At 37.8% G+C, this 15,334-nt stretch overlaps 1 protein-coding gene and 1 long non-coding RNA gene across 5 annotated transcripts in view; one reads left to right on the top strand and one right to left on the bottom strand.

Annotated features, from left to right (window-relative positions):
• Positions 1–286: 286 nt before the first annotated feature.
• SERBP1 (SERPINE1 mRNA binding protein 1) lies at positions 287–14,612 on the bottom strand. Of its 4 annotated transcripts, none has more exons than XM_057716912.1 (8): positions 14,170–14,612; positions 10,346–10,496; positions 9,693–9,833; positions 9,491–9,562; positions 8,776–8,850; positions 6,142–6,319; positions 2,326–2,499; positions 287–677 (listed from the first exon to the last, which is right to left on the bottom strand). In XM_057716912.1, the coding sequence occupies exons 1-8, from the start codon at positions 14,480–14,482 to the stop codon at positions 621–623; spliced, it is 1,161 nt and encodes a 386-aa protein (XP_057572895.1). In that variant the 5' UTR covers positions 14,483–14,612; the 3' UTR covers positions 287–620. The 4 variants fall into 4 exon arrangements, with proteins under 4 accessions (XP_057572895.1, XP_057572870.1, XP_057572887.1 ...); XM_057716887.1 differs by having other exon boundaries at positions 8,776–8,895; positions 9,491–9,580; positions 14,170–14,594; XM_057716904.1 differs by having other exon boundaries at positions 9,491–9,580; positions 14,170–14,594.
• Positions 14,603–15,334, top strand: part of LOC130840932 (uncharacterized) — a 42,270-nt gene continuing 41,538 nt past the window's right edge. Inside the window, exon 1 of the long non-coding RNA XR_009050093.1 lies at positions 14,603–15,231. This is a non-coding gene — a long non-coding RNA (uncharacterized LOC130840932). The remainder of the gene's footprint in view (positions 15,232–15,334) is intronic.

The raw sequence follows: 15,334 nt of genomic DNA, 5'->3' as shown, positions 1-15,334 counted from the left end.
ATAAAGATTTAGCATATATAACAGCTATCATGAGAAGTGAAAAAAGACCTTATCCCCAGAAATGAAAATATTAAAACTAAGTTAAAATACATAAAGTAGTTAGTATCCCACACAGCATAAAATTTGACAATCAAAGTTCACATGTCCCAGTTGACAATGTGTGAAAATGCAAAGCAGGTATTAAAACTGCTATTATGTCCAATATTTAAAACCAGTTTGTAATAGGGGGAACATCTAAATCCTTAATTAAAAAACACAAATGAAGTGAAAGCTTTAAACTGGTACACACTGTTCACACCTATATTTCAAGTTTGGAAATGCATATTTGCAAGCAGCAATACAAAAGTATTCATGAAGAATGCATAATCTCTGAAAATTATGAAAACATCCCTGCTACCAATACATTTCTAAATACAAAACTGACTACCATATTGTTACTTCTGTGTAGCAGGAGAAGTTCATTTTCAAAACATAAAATTCAGTCTTTAGGTGTGAATGGTATGAATGACAGTCTTTTTTTTTTTTTCTCCTTAAATTTCTTAGTTGTTTGGGATCCTTAAGCATGCAAGCCTCAAAGAGGAGGGTCCACAAAGGAACCAGGGTTGTCTCATGGCATCCAGTTAAGCCAGAGCTGGGAATGCCTCTGGGTCATCCACATCAGGAGCAGAAGCACTTGACTGGAAAAAGAAACAGAAGCAAAATTAATGATTCTCAAATCTTATTAACATATTTCCAGAGTCTACATTTAGACACAGAACTCTAAAAAAAAATCTTAAAGTTTTATTACAGTAAGTAAAATATGTTAAAGCTTTTACTTTTAAAAGGCAAAATTATGGATCAGAATAGGCCTGCGGGGTGGGGTAGAGTTAAACTGGGAGGTTGGGATTGACATATACATACTATTATAAATAAAATAGATAACTAAGGACCTATTGTATAGCACAGGGAGCTCTACGCAGTACTCTGTAATGACCTATACGGGAAAAGAATCTAAAAAGGAGTGACTACATGTATGTGTAACAGAAACTACCACAACATTATAAACCAACTATATTCCAATAAAAAGAAAGAAAGAAAAAAGAGAATAGGACTACAAATATTTCCAATGAGCCTTGTCCTGAATTTCTATCAAGATCTCAGAAAATTTCCCAGTAACTGCATGGGTTATTTTTCTAATAAATCACACACACAGATTCACACAAGGTATGTATATAGATTCTTATTTTGTTGTTCAATAGTGTTTTATTTTCCCCATGTGCTAAGTAAGAATGGCATCAATTTGAAAGCAGGCTAAGAAACCAATTATAATTATTTAAGCAGCACATTCATCATTGATAGAAAGGAACCCAATGGCTATTTAGAGTCAAAATACAAATTACAAAACAAAAAAAGTATTGAAAAGACCCATATACACAAAGCTGGCCTTTAAAAAGAACCCATGTCACAAAGAAACAGAAACAAAATATTGCTACATTGTTATGGGTGACCATAAAATCTAGGATATAGGTTACCACCACAACAATGGTAGTGGTACATTACCACTACCAAACAATGCCAGACTCAATCAAGCAGATGGGTCCCCCAATTTGTATATCAGGTGTTGAGAATTCAGGAGGACATTATGGTTGTTTCCTAGGTAGACCATAAGAGACAATGAACTAACCCAAGTTATCTCTAATACTTTAATAATATCTAGTCATTAAAACCATGAGCTTTGGCATCAGACAGATCAGTTCAAATCTACCAATTATTAGGGCTTCTACCAAAATATTTCAGAAGAATCTGTTTTGTGTCACACTCAAGGCAAGGCAATAGAGATTACAGAAAACAGGACAAAAATGAATCCCAACTCTCAGAGAATAGCTCTCATGAACAAAAAAGGTGTCAACAATCAATCAGTCAATGTCACACAATTATATAATGGACACAAAGGTTAAGCTGAGCCCTAAAAATCAGTGAAGATTTGTGAAGGGAAAGCAGTATTTGGCATTTCAGCCAGACCTTATTTAGCAAAGGTTTAGAACAATCACCTTGGTTCCCTGCACCTGAATTTCATCTTGCATAAAATGGTGACTTTTTTTTTCAGCACAGTACGGTGACCAGCACCAAATAAGTACTCAATAAAGGGTGGTAAACTTAACTACTGGCAGCATTATTCAGTCATGTAAGTGCTTTAAACAAAAATATAACTTAAAATGTAGTTTCTTAAAGGCACGTTAACCTCTTTTTCTTCTTCTACTTATGTGCCCTAAAGGACCTAGCGCAGTGATTTACGAAAAGAGGTCCTCAAATTACTTAAAAGGGTAGAAGAAGTCTTAAAATTACCTTGTCAGTCCTGATGCCACGGTTTGGACGTCCACCACGTCCACGGCCACCTCGCCCTCCCCTGCCGCCACGTCCTGGGCGGCCAAGGTCTCCAAAATTGATCTCCAGCTGAGACGTTATATCATTTGCTGGCTTCCGGAAATGGTGATCCATAACTGAATCTTCAGCATGAGCCTAAAAATTTAAGTGAAGGCCACTGGGTGAGTAATAGGAAAGTAATGTTGCATATTTCTAAATAACGAGCTTTCTCCTAAAAAGACCAAAAATCCAACCTGTACTTTGTGTGAAAAAATACAGCAACACCTCTATAGGTAATAAGTGAGCTTTGGGATCAGCTACAGTAATATAGGAGGAATAATTCCTTTTACTTTTCTCTACTTTTCCCTTAACTTTAAATTACAGGTGATATCAGCAAGTCCTGATTAGAGATATAATCACAACTACTCAAGTGGCTGGGCCCCATCTCAAACCTACTGAATCATCTTTAGCAGTGATGTATGAATAGGTACATTTAAAGTATGTCCTTCAGATTACCATTCCAATATGAACCTGTGATGAAGACTGTTGGATAGACGGTGTATATTTCTGTTAAAGACATTACTGGGGCTTCCTAGGTGGTGCAGCGGTTGAGAATCCGCCTGCCAATGCAGGGGACATAGGTTCGATCCCTGCTCCAGGAAGATCCCACATGCCGTGGAGCAACTAAGCCCACGTGCCACAACTACTGAGCCTGCGCTTTAGAGCCTGTGAGCCCACATGCCTCAACTATTGAAGCCCATAAACCTAGAGCCTGTGCTCCGCAACAAGAGAAGCCACCGCAACAAGGAAGCCCACACACCACGACAAAAAGTAGCCCCCACTCTCTGCAACTAGAGAAAGCCCACATGCAGCAATGAAGACCCAACAGACAATAAATAAATAAATAAATTAAAAAAATAAAGATATTACTGAATCTCTTTACAAGTTTTAAAAAACTTTTTACTCTATTCTCTTCCAACTATGACTTGGGAAAGAAATTACAGACTTCTTCAAATGCTTTTCTGTTCATATTTAACTATGTGTTCTTCCATATAAACTGGAGAAGTACAAATTCAAGTGAAACACGTTACATAAGAAAGGAACTTTGAAAAGCTGTGCACAAATAAAATCATGCCTTAAATTTACCAAAGGAAACCTTCTAAAAATTAACTCATCCCCGTGTTTGTGAAATCCAGATCCTAAGCTACATGATGGACTCTGCAAACAAGGTCAGAGAACTTCACACTGTTTAATGTCTTGATTTCTTTTGCATGTTTGGGATGAATGGTTTTCAATCTTCTAGTTGGAAACCTCTTATACCAATTTAAAGTATGTTTTAATTTTTCTAAATACATGTATAATCCTCTTTTCTGACAGGACATTTCATTCTTTCTAAATATCTTGTAATGGTACAACTGTTAATAATTACCTTTTAAAGTACAAATAAATTTTGTATTTGTATATAGATTTAATCATCCTTTCAATCATCTAATATCCAAATTAAATGTCATCCCTTTGTGTCTTCCATTAGGTTGAATTTAAACCAAATTTAAAGGCAACAGAAGATCCTTTTTAAAATATTAATTTTAAAGGAGCCTAAAATACAAACCCACAAAAATCATTAGCAAATTAAAGTCAATTATATATACCAAGTGTCTGATTTTAAACATTAGCTACTGTAAGGCAACGATATCAACTTATTAATTAAAAGGACTTATAAATTTCTGAGCACAGAAGCAAAAAAGCTTAAGTTGATATACTACTGAAAACATCTTGAAGGTTTTACTGTAACAGTGAGGAGGAAGTCTGGATGTTCAGGTCACATTCCCAACCTTCAAGTTAACTAGTAGAATAAATTTAACAAAGTCCCCCCTGCCCTAGAGCACTGTATGACAATGAAGAAATAAGAGCTCTGGTCTCAGCTGTCAATAATTCAGTTCCCCGTATCTCAAAAGTTTCCTCTTTTCCCTAACTATTCATATTTGTGAAGATGAAGATAATTAAAAAAGAAGTACTTAAAGTGTTGTATACAACAAACCTATTATACCTATCTTGTTCAAATTACAATGGGGTTGCACCCTGATAAACCCTGAATATCTTTTAAGTCCAAAATAAATTTAATATACCTAACCTACCAAACACCATAGCTTGGCCTAGCCTACCTTAAACGTGCTCAGGCCATTTACATTAGCCTACAGTTGAGCAAAATCAGCTAACACAAAACCACAAAGCCTATTTTATAATAAAGTATTAAATATCTCATGTAATTTATCAAATGAAATATTGAAAGTGAAAAACAGAATGGTTCTAAGTGTAGAGGTTGCTCACCCTCACTATCAGGAGGCTGACAGGGAACTGCAGCTCGCTGCTGCTGCCCAGCATCACAAGAGAGCAGCAAGTACTGCATATTTAGCCTGAGAGATCAAAATTCAAAATTTGAAGTATGGTTTCTACTCTGTGTATTGTTTTCACACCATTTTAAACTCAAAAAACCCAAAAGTTCTAAGTTGGGGACAATCGGTATTCAAATGATAAGGCCATATATGCCAATAAGGCCAGATTTCAAGTACCCACATCACAAAGGCAGCATAATTATAAGGGTCCAAACATAATTTTCTAAAATTTCTAATTATATACCATCACCTTGCGTTAATATAATTATTTCTGAAAAGCTCAATATAAAATAATACTTAAAGCTGGGATACCTAACCTGATGTCTGTAAAATGCATGAAGACACTTCAGGGTATTAATGATAATAATGATATAATCTAAAAATATACCAAAATATTTTATGTCTCTGTGTTCCGTTCTGGAGAGAAGTTCTGTTGGGACCCCAAAAAAGTTATGAATAATTGTTTCCAAGATGCCAAAGTAAATCTTTTTCACATTAACCTAAACAGTTTATTAATTAGTTCAAATGAAAAATCTCTCCAAAGTGAACTTTCATGGTTCTTTACATCAAGAATTCTCTTTGTTTTACACAGATACACAAAACAACTTTATCTGTAAGAATTACAAAAAAAATAACCAAAAGCATTCAAATGAAGCAAAATGTTTTTTCTTCCCTACAGGAATTGACACAAGATAATGGCCTCATTTATACTACTTTCATGAAGTCGATGTTTAAAAAAATCATCTCTAAACCTCTATTTTATTTCAAAATATTTCCAAGTTTGTTTCACAGCTATTTTTTGTTTAGAAAATTAAAATGTGGAAAGAGTCTACTAAATCTTTTAATAACAAGTTGCCTTCATAACATTTCAATTTAACTATGACTAAATCTCCTACTTACACAAACCCTAAAATGACACAGCAGTGGGACTTTCATCTAATGTGCCCCAAGGCTTAAACAGAAGATACCGAATTAAAAGTCACACGTCCTTCTCAAATATTTTCATTTCTAAGGAAAGGAAACTCATAAATTAATTCTCTGGTCTTTACAAGACATCACTCCTCTGTAAAGAAGGATAACACCACTTACTGAAGATTCCTGGATATTCTATACGGCATAGGCAGACAGTTAACCACATAAAAATGCCAACCTTTCAACTTAATACAAGTCTTAATGACTCCCAGTTAGTAAGATTTTTAAAAATATTTTACAACTTTGAAAGAATGGTTTCTTAGAATATATGATAATGCAGTTTATTTTCCTTTTAGGACAATTTCTCTGCCTCAAATAGTCCTATGTAAAACTTTTAAACCAGATTATCCATGTGAAATTTTAAAACAAAAATGGTAAGTGCAAGTCAAGACAACATGTGAACATTTTCAAACACCACAAAACTTCATTTTACCTCTTCACTCTTTGACTTATGAAGAACAAATCCCTTCTTCCACTGCCCATCAGCACCTTCATTTGGTTTTCGGATATTAAATTCTACTTTTGCCCGGTCCTTATTTTGAATAGCCTTCCACTCATCCAAAGTCATTTCTTTTGGACCTTCTTCCTTTACTTCTTCAACTTCATTCTCCCTGTGTGAAGATATTTAAGTTTTATACCTGGTAGAGGGGCTGATAAAATCATATAACTTACGATTATAAGTAAGGAAGTTAATCTTGGCTAGTTGGTAATCTTCTAGAGACCAGAAATCCAATGTTTGTTGAATTAGTGAAAGTGTGGATAACTAAGGAACACACAATTCATCTTCATAAACTCTAAAATAATTTATCAGTAACACAATCCTGAATCGGCTTTATCAAACCTAGAACACATTTCTTAAAACCATACTGTTTTTAAAACTTACACTATGTGATCAAAATCCTTGACCTTGCTTCTCCTAAAACACATTTATTAATTTCCAACAATACATAATTCGTAACATATATGAAGATAATCATCTAGGATGTCCATGAGCAGCCAAGTTTCACATTCTAGAATATAAAAGAACCCTTTCCCCTATCCTTTATTTAACATCTAAGCAAACCTTTAATTTCTACAAATCCTAACTTTATATACTCCAACTTTCAAACCAATCTGTATACCAACAGGAAGACTACATAAAGTTTCACTACTAATGGAACTTTCTACAAAATACTGGTTTCAATATTTAACACCAAATTAGTTATTTCTAAATATAATTCTCAGGCTGTGTAACTGTTTTATGTTATCCCTTTCCCTTTTCACAGAAACAAAGCATGGGCCTAGGAATATACTATTTAATCTCAATTTCCAATTGTCACCAAACAAGTTGTTTGCTATTTTGGAAGCACTGCTTCTTTCCAAAGATAGCAGGTGATTCAGTTAGCCTCAGAGCTCAAATATCTCCCATCCATGCTACTCTTTACTGTTTGACAAACCCCATCTTAAAACTTCTCAGACCAAGTTTACACTGAGTTGATGCGATACTGACTGTAAAGTTCAATCCTGTCAGTTTACAGATGAGAAAACTAAAAATTGAAAAAGGGTCCTAACTACTCATAAGTTGTAACACAGCCAACAACAGAACTCAGCACACCTTTACCACACCATGAAACCATGACACCTACCTTCAAGGGCTGTTGTAAGAATCAAATGAGACAAAACAGAAGCTCCAGAACTATCCATAAGGGAGCTAATCAAATTCAGCCAAAGCTGTCTCTCTTAAATTTGCACTTGCATATAAAAGACATAATACTATGTTCAGGTTCTCCCCTATTCTGGAGTAGGTCTTGAGGCTGCTCTACTGTCATCATCATGGTCTTTAGTCTTTCCGTCTTAGGTCTTTCAGTCCTGGGAACTGAGCTAAAGATTTGCTTCCAATACCTTATCAATACATCCTTTTCTTCTGGTAAACAGTTATAATCTTGGCAGATTACTCTTAAAGTGATTTAAGCATGAGCTCTTCATTAAGGGAACAACATTTGTGTTGTGCTTTGTAAAGTACCTAACACTACATAAGATTCATTTATCTTACCTATCACAATTTCATTGTTTACCACACAAAATTAGGATTCCATAGTTTCGTATAAATGAATTTATATTAGCAAGTTCAACACATCACTTGACACCATATATTTTTATCTATTCTCTCTGATGGTAAATCGATTATTATTCCCTATTCAAACAAATCCATGAAATATGACTTTCCAATCATTAATAGTGGTTCACTGTAAGAACAATTCCTTCTGGAGAAAAAGAAAAGTTTAGAAAAGCATCCCCTCCCTAAATGATATGAATATACCCTGATTAAGAATTACTGACCTAAATAATCTGTAATGCAAGACTTTAAACAACATACTGAAAGAAATGACTGGCATATAACTTCTGCTTGTACTGATGGAAACCAGAGGAAGGCATTAAATTATTTCTACCAGCATAACTTGAGTCTTTAAAACTCTCCCACCCTTGAACAATTTCAAAACCGTCTTCTACCTAAAAACTCAGAAAATAAAAAGGATTAAAAAAGCCAGTGTAAACTGATAACATATTCTGGCCCTTGCTCTCTTTACACATTTTAAAACAAGCCAATAATGCTATGTTCCAAATTCTATGTTGATTGGGGGGGGAGGGAGACAACTCTTAAGAGATGGAGGAACTAATTTTAAAATGGTCATATTTTCTCACTTTAAACTGTATCAGAATAAAATCTGTAAAGTTATGAGTCCAAAGTACTTTGAGCTATGAGTTCCAAATATTTCTCAGGTTAAAATAGCTACTTTTTGTGCTTAGGGCTAACAGGATTTACTAAAATACGTATCTTATCTTTTTAAGATGACAATGGTAATTTCAAATAGAAATAACCATTTCTATTTATCAAACCATTAGAGCCCAACATATACATGTGTAAAGCACTCCTCTAAATACTATCTGAGGGAATGGAGTACAATAAAGTCTCTCCTGTTAAAAAGCAAATAAATAACAGCATTAAGCCTAAAGGCTGCTTTCTTATTAAACCTCAAACATTTCAATGCTGGAGCATTACTGCTACTGTGCACACAAAAGCACTTACTTATTTTCAGTGTCCGCAACTGGATGTTCTTCACCTTCAGGTGTTTCCTCAGTCACATTTGATTGCTCCAAGTCACTGCAATTATAAGATATTTGTTTCTGAATGTATTTGGGGGACTCTCTAAGGAAAGAAAGAAAAAAAGGCATCTAGGTCCATTTACATGTAGCTGAAAAAGTCTTTATACAGAAATATTTTAAAATTCTCACATTCCCAAAGTCTCTTCCTACTAAATTTAGTCCCCAGCAGACCACTAAGAGAAAATAATTTAACAATGTATACTGATTCAAGTTATAGATCAAGTACATTACTCAGAAAGTGATATGACAGCAGTTAGTTTTAAAAGAAAAGCCTCACCAGCTTTTCAAATTTTTGTAATCACCGAAAGGGTCAATAGCTAGAAAATTAACTATTAAATAAAAAACATACACTACTGTAACATCTAAATAATTTCCAAATAGGATTTCAATAAAAGCTATATACCCATATGAAAAGAAAAATCACTATCACCTATTTTTTGAAATGTAGAAAAACTGATCATGTGATGCATTATAACCCAAATATACCCAAAAAAGCATTCATTATCTTGTAAGCAAGTAGCTCTGAGATGAAAGCATCTATTCTTGTCCCAGGGACAAGCAAAAATTTAATGGGCAACCACTAGTAAGGTATGATCAATTTTATTAAAAGTATTTATTTAAAAAAACAGAATACCAACGTTAATTCATCTTTGACAGTTCCCCAGTTGTGAGATCCGCTACCTCCACGTTTGTCCTCATGCTTCAGGCCACTGTAATGTGAAAAAGAACTAACAAAACTGAGTTAACATAATACTCTTCAGTTCTAGAAATTCAAATTTTGTTTTATTAAAGAAGTACATTCAAATATAAAAGTATAATAAAAACCAATATAAGACTTACGATCTATCACTTCCACTATGCCTATCAAATTCACGTTTGCCACGAGAATCAAAGCCATCTCCACGGCCCATTCCACGTCCACGACCTCCTCGACCTCTTCCAAGACCACCACGGCCTCGGATAGGCCGGTCAATAATTGGTCTACAACAAATAAAAAATATTATATACTTCTAAGGTTTCTGGAAAAAGGAATAAGGGAAGTTCAAAGGCTCAAAAATGCAGGACCATATTTACTGGTTCATATTCCAACTGTTAAACACGTTTTAGGAAATTCAAAATAGTCTACTTCTAAACACTTAAAGGAAATCAAAACTAGGAAACTCCCCAAAGAAAATTATTTTGACATTCTCTAAAACTTTACTACTAACGCATACACTTTTTCATTGTTACTCATTTCACACTATAATGTAGTAAACTGCTATTCACCAATATACTTAAAAATTAAACACATCTAACTTGCATAATTGAAATGTTTCACTACAAGATATCTAAGTTTAAATACTAAAAACTGTTACCACAATGTCCTAAGAATAACAACACACACATTCAGATGCTTGAAAAACTGCGTCCTGGCAATTATGCTCAATTTATTTGCGTTAAGATGTGACTCTATAAAACTGACAAAACATGAAAAGATTAAGAAACAATCTTGCCTATCAACTGAAAATTCTCCTCCTTCACCCTTTTCTTCAAGTGGCTTTTCAAATCGTCTTTCACGAGGTGGTCGCCTTTCTGGTCTCCTATCAATTATCTTCCCTTCAGCCTGAAGTTGCTGATCAGGTCTTCTTCCAACACGTCTTATTCCTAAAATGATTAAAAAACCCCCCAAAAGCAAATTATTTTTGCAATACAAAAAATTTACACCTAAACTGTTAAAAAAAAAAGATTGCTACTAAGTCCACTAACTGGCACTTCCTATTGAAAAAGGCTAACACTGGGTATCTCTAAAATTTAACAAAGTACTTCAGAAAAATTCCTATTTAAATAAACTCGTTTCAAACTTCCATTTAGTTTGTCAAATCATTTTTCCCCCTAAAGCATTCTCTACACCTGACCCGTAAGTCACTTGGTTAGTCATTATTTCCCTCACTTTTCAAGATGCCAGTCTCTCAATTTAAAATTCTAAATTTAAACAAATTTTAAGCAAATAATACATTTTGGTTTTAAAGATACCAAAGACAACACCAGTAGCCATTCATAAATAATAATCAAGCAAACCAACACAATCATCAGATAAAGTCCTTCAAAAAAAACCCCCAATGAAGACATTTTATTTCACATTATCTGGAGCGGGAAAAACAGTAAAAAGGCTGATGATTGTATGAAATTACAAAACTGAAAGAAAAACAAATGGCATTTAAGATTACATCTCCGACTGATAACAAGGCCTTACTGTGGAACACCGGAAACTATTGGTATGTTCAATATCCCGTGATAAACATAATGGAAAAGAATACATTAAAAAAAGTATATATGTATAACTGAATCACTTCACTGTACAGCAGAAATTAACACAACACTGTAAAATCAACTACACTTCAATAAAAAATTAATTAAAAAAAGATTATCTCCATAGTTGAAAATAGCTATTTAACAGGAAAAAAAGTACCATCTTCTCCTACCGCAGTTTATATATGTATATAACACACCACACCTAACTTTTAAAACATACTGTTATCCAACCAGTAGAAAACAGTCCAGTTATTTTATTATTATGGAGAAATTTTTTGGTTTGCATTTACAAGTATCTTTGTTTCCAAAGAACCTTTAAAAACTACACACACCAAAGGACCCCTTTCAAGCAAGATGAAAGAAATAGAAACTTGTGACACTAAGTGATGGCTGAAGCACTTACTGATTTCCCCCTTCATTCATTACTTTTTTCCTGTTAGTGTCAGAGGCCAAAAAGGCAACCAATATGCATTACTGGTGGCCTTAAGGATAATAAGTAGATTGATGGTTAAATTCAGGACTGTAAAATTCCCAAACCACAATTTCTGACAAAGTCAAAAAGCACCTAAGGAACTGGTTTCACAACAAGAAATTAAGTTGATTCACTCTGGTTCTTTCTAAGAAAAGTGTAACACCACGAGGACGCACCCAAGTATTCCACTGCTTGTAGCTAAAGTCAAATGGTAAATGTCAAACTCTTCAATGAAATTTTAAGGCGCATTTCACATTAACTCTTAGGACAGACTACAAACGTTAGATCTTACACCAAGGCATTTTAAATAAATTTCGTCAGAGGTAGTATATTGGGGTGGAGCCACGGAACCAGTCCTTATATCCAAGCCACACACACCCAAATGAACAATGGCTTGCTTCCCCACACCCCAATATTCACTATCAGGTTTAAAGAATCTAAAAAACTTACAAATAAATTCACCCAATGATTGACATTTTAAAAAATGCAACCGTCTCTTATAAATATTAAATACACATCTGAGGCATATCTAGGATTGTGCCAGGACCTCTCTTCAAAGGCACAGAACACATGATCAGGTTAACAATCCGTCCCACTACAAGAGGCAGGGACTTTGTTTACAGGTCTATCCTTCCCCAACGCCCAGAACTAGCTGCTAAGTAGTAGGATCTCAAGACGAATTTTTTTCATTCAATATTTCATAAGCTTATGTTTTATGCAACTTAAGGTTAAGTGCGCTCTGAAATGCTGACCTAAAGAAAATGTTGATAGCTAATAATGGAAGTTTTCCCCAAAAGACTACTGAATGTTGAGTTCAGTCTTGGTTATATATTCGTAAAATAATTTCTAATTATTTCATTTACAAATTACAAATTTAAACTTGTAACTTAAAATACTAGGTTCCAGGTAAGCGCTTATTTCAAAAATGGACTTCATGATCAAAACATGTGAGGGGTTTAAACCATGCTTCATGTTTTGACCATTCAAGACCGGTGAACACACTTCACGTTCCATCTTTTCATGTACCTTCTTTAGATTAGTGTGATGAAGGAGGTAAACTTAAGATCAGTTTAAATAAATACACAAGCCAGTGTTCCTTAACATATAAAATAAATTAAATGATTTATTACATTGTGCTACTATAAAACTTAGCTGACTGAATAGCTTTTTAGTCTAAACGATGTATACAAGCTCTCTAGTACTCCAATTTGTGCATCCCTTCCCAACCTGTAGTTTCAATACAATTGTTTTATTTACCACCTTGGTTTTTCACCCCAAGCCTTACAAAGCTGTTTTTTAAAAATTCTAAACCAAAAAACACAATTGTTATGATTTTTAATTTAAATTAGTTGAATGTTATTAAATTCAATTAAAGCTAATGAGAACGCCCTTCAGAAGCACGTGGCAAAATTTCAACTTTCAACACATAAAGGAAACCTTTAAGATTCACAGCTTAGGTCCTACACCTACTTACTACGGATCATGTGCACTTTTTCTTATCCCCCACTGTTCTGCTTTTTCATCCATCGCAAAAGACAAACCAGTAATGAATGAGAGTGCAAAAACCAAGTTCAAGACAATCCTGTGAAGTTTGCAGTGACCTAGAAGCAACCACTACTCGCCCATGAAATCCTGACCATGCTTCACGCACATGGGGAGAAAAAGCTACAGACTCAAAAGGGCTCGGCGGCGGCTAACGCTGTGACAGCCTCGGCACTCTTTTCACCACGAGGCCCAAGGCGGGCCACGCTACCCGAAACATGCGTGCTGGGGGTCCGGCCGCGGAAAAGGATCGCGGCCCGAGGACGAGCTTCAAGATTTCCTGCAATCACCAACCTTCATTCAGAACTCCCGCTTCTGCTCAATCCAGGGTGGCCAACTTTCTCTCCCTCCCAACGGCCTGACTCGCTCCAGCAAATTATTAAGTTTGTTAATAAGTGAGGGGCCGAGGGGGGAACAGTGAAACACATGTGGCACCTAAAAAGGCAGCTTACTCCACAACATCCGATAGGCTCGAACACAGGCGTAGCTCGGGCAGAAACACCGACCCCAGCTTTTCTCGGGGGTACCTCACGCCACCCTGGGACAAGATGGCAGGACAGGAGCCTAAAAGAGACAACCGCACCTCAGAGCAGCAGGCTGAGGGAGAGCTCTGAGCAGGAAAAAGCCGCGGAGCCGCCGCTATCCCGTTAACGACAAATGCTACGAAAAGTGGCTCCCTTCCCCGAACTCGGTCCATGCGCTCGCCCGCCAAGGAATCCGGCGGGCAGGCAACAGCCTCCCAGGATCCCGACCACGCTCCTCCGCTCAGAACCCGAGGCGGGAAGGGGTGGCTCTAAGATTCTTGCAGGTGGCGGTTTGAACTCGGAGCTACCACGCTCCCAGCACCTTCGCAGGACCTGGCTTTTGTCGGGGAGGGGGGGGGGTACGCGGCGAAGTCGGCAGCCAAGTCTCCCGCGGACCCTTGGAGGCCCAGAGGCAAGTGATAGCCGCCAAGTCCCCTCGTTCCTTCCCTCCATGCCGGGTCTCCCCCACCTTCCACCACAGCTTTACCTTCTTTCTTAAGCGCCACAGGCGGCTGCGTCTCCTCCTTCTTGTCAACCACGCCGACGTTGGGGGGCAGCGGGTTTTTGCGGTCTTTCTGGGACTCTTTACGCAGCTGTTTGCCCGCCGCGTTGGAGTTGGTCTGGGCTGCGGCCTGAGCTGCGCTCTTGGCCCCAGGGCCCCCAACGCCGCCCCCGCCGGCTTCTTTTTTCTTGTTCTCTGCTGCCTTCAACACCTCGAAGGGGTCCGATTCGTCGTCAAATAACTGGTCGAATCGGTTGGTGACCACGCAGCCGAAGCCTTCCTGTAAGTGCCCAGGCATGATGGTGGCTCGGCGGCGCGTTCCTCCACGGATTGCAGCGGGCCGCGCCGAGCCAAGAGCGCCTGCTTCAGCTCTTCCCACAAGATGGCCGGGCCGAGAGAGGGGGGCCGTCTTCTCTTCCGGCGCCAGGCACACATCCGGGAGCGGCTGGCGCCGCACGGCACTATGGGGTATGTAGGCCAGAGTCGCCTCTCCCGAGGCTGCTGCCAGCGCCAGGACTACAATCCCCAGAATGAACGGCGCGACAACTCTTCGCGCGCGCTTCAGAGGCGGGACCTCGCCTAGAGAGTGGAGCATGCAAGCTGAGTGAGGAGAAGCACAGTGGTAGGCGGAGTCCTGCCACCTGCTCTCACCGCCCTTAAACTCTCCGCGTCTGGAGCTACGCTGAAAACAGGAAAACGTGACGGCGTGTTTTGCTCGTGAAAGTTCTCTCAGTCTTCGGTTTTACTCCCCGCCTCCGGCGCAGGGCTAACTTTCCCCACCCGTCCGGGAGGGTCAAGGCGACTACCAGTCGTACAAGTGGAGGCTCACAAACTTCCAGGGCTGGCGGGTTGCTGAGGTGCCGCACCGGCCTCGCGGACGCGGGACACACTCTGTTCCAAGTCCCTAGCTGCTCAGTGGCTGGAGTCTCTCTCCTGCAGCCCCAATAATGAATCGAGGTTCTTCTGTTTAGTGTGAGACAGAATACGCTTCCTCTCGCGGGGACTCGAGCAGCGGAATTAATCAAAAGACAAGTTGAACTATCAGATGTGAGTGTTGCGCGCTTTTCTTGTGTGAGAAATGCCGTGTTGCCACCGGTGCTTTAATTGCAGTAAACTCCTGACAGTGCAGCACTAGCCAGAAAAGGCACTG

The sequence above is a fragment of the Hippopotamus amphibius genome, chromosome 1 (assembly GCF_030028045.1).
Source record: "Hippopotamus amphibius kiboko isolate mHipAmp2 chromosome 1, mHipAmp2.hap2, whole genome shotgun sequence".
Classification (NCBI taxonomy): Eukaryota; Metazoa; Chordata; class Mammalia; order Artiodactyla; family Hippopotamidae; genus Hippopotamus; species Hippopotamus amphibius.
Note: the sequence above shows the minus strand (reverse complement) of the source record. Positions and strands in the feature narration are given on the sequence as shown.

Coding starts and splice junctions, on each gene's coding strand:
- SERBP1 (XM_057716887.1), bottom strand. CDS start 14,482: ATGCCTGGGCACTTACAGGAAGGCTTCGGCTGCGTGGTCACCAACCGA. Junction 9,834..10,345: donor GGAGAATTTTCAGTTGATAG/GCAAGATTGTTT, acceptor TATTTGTTGTAG/ACCAATTATTGACCGGCCTA. Junction 8,896..9,490: donor ACTGTCAAAGATGAATTAAC/GTTGGTATTCTG, acceptor TTCTTTCCTTAG/AGAGTCCCCCAAATACATTC.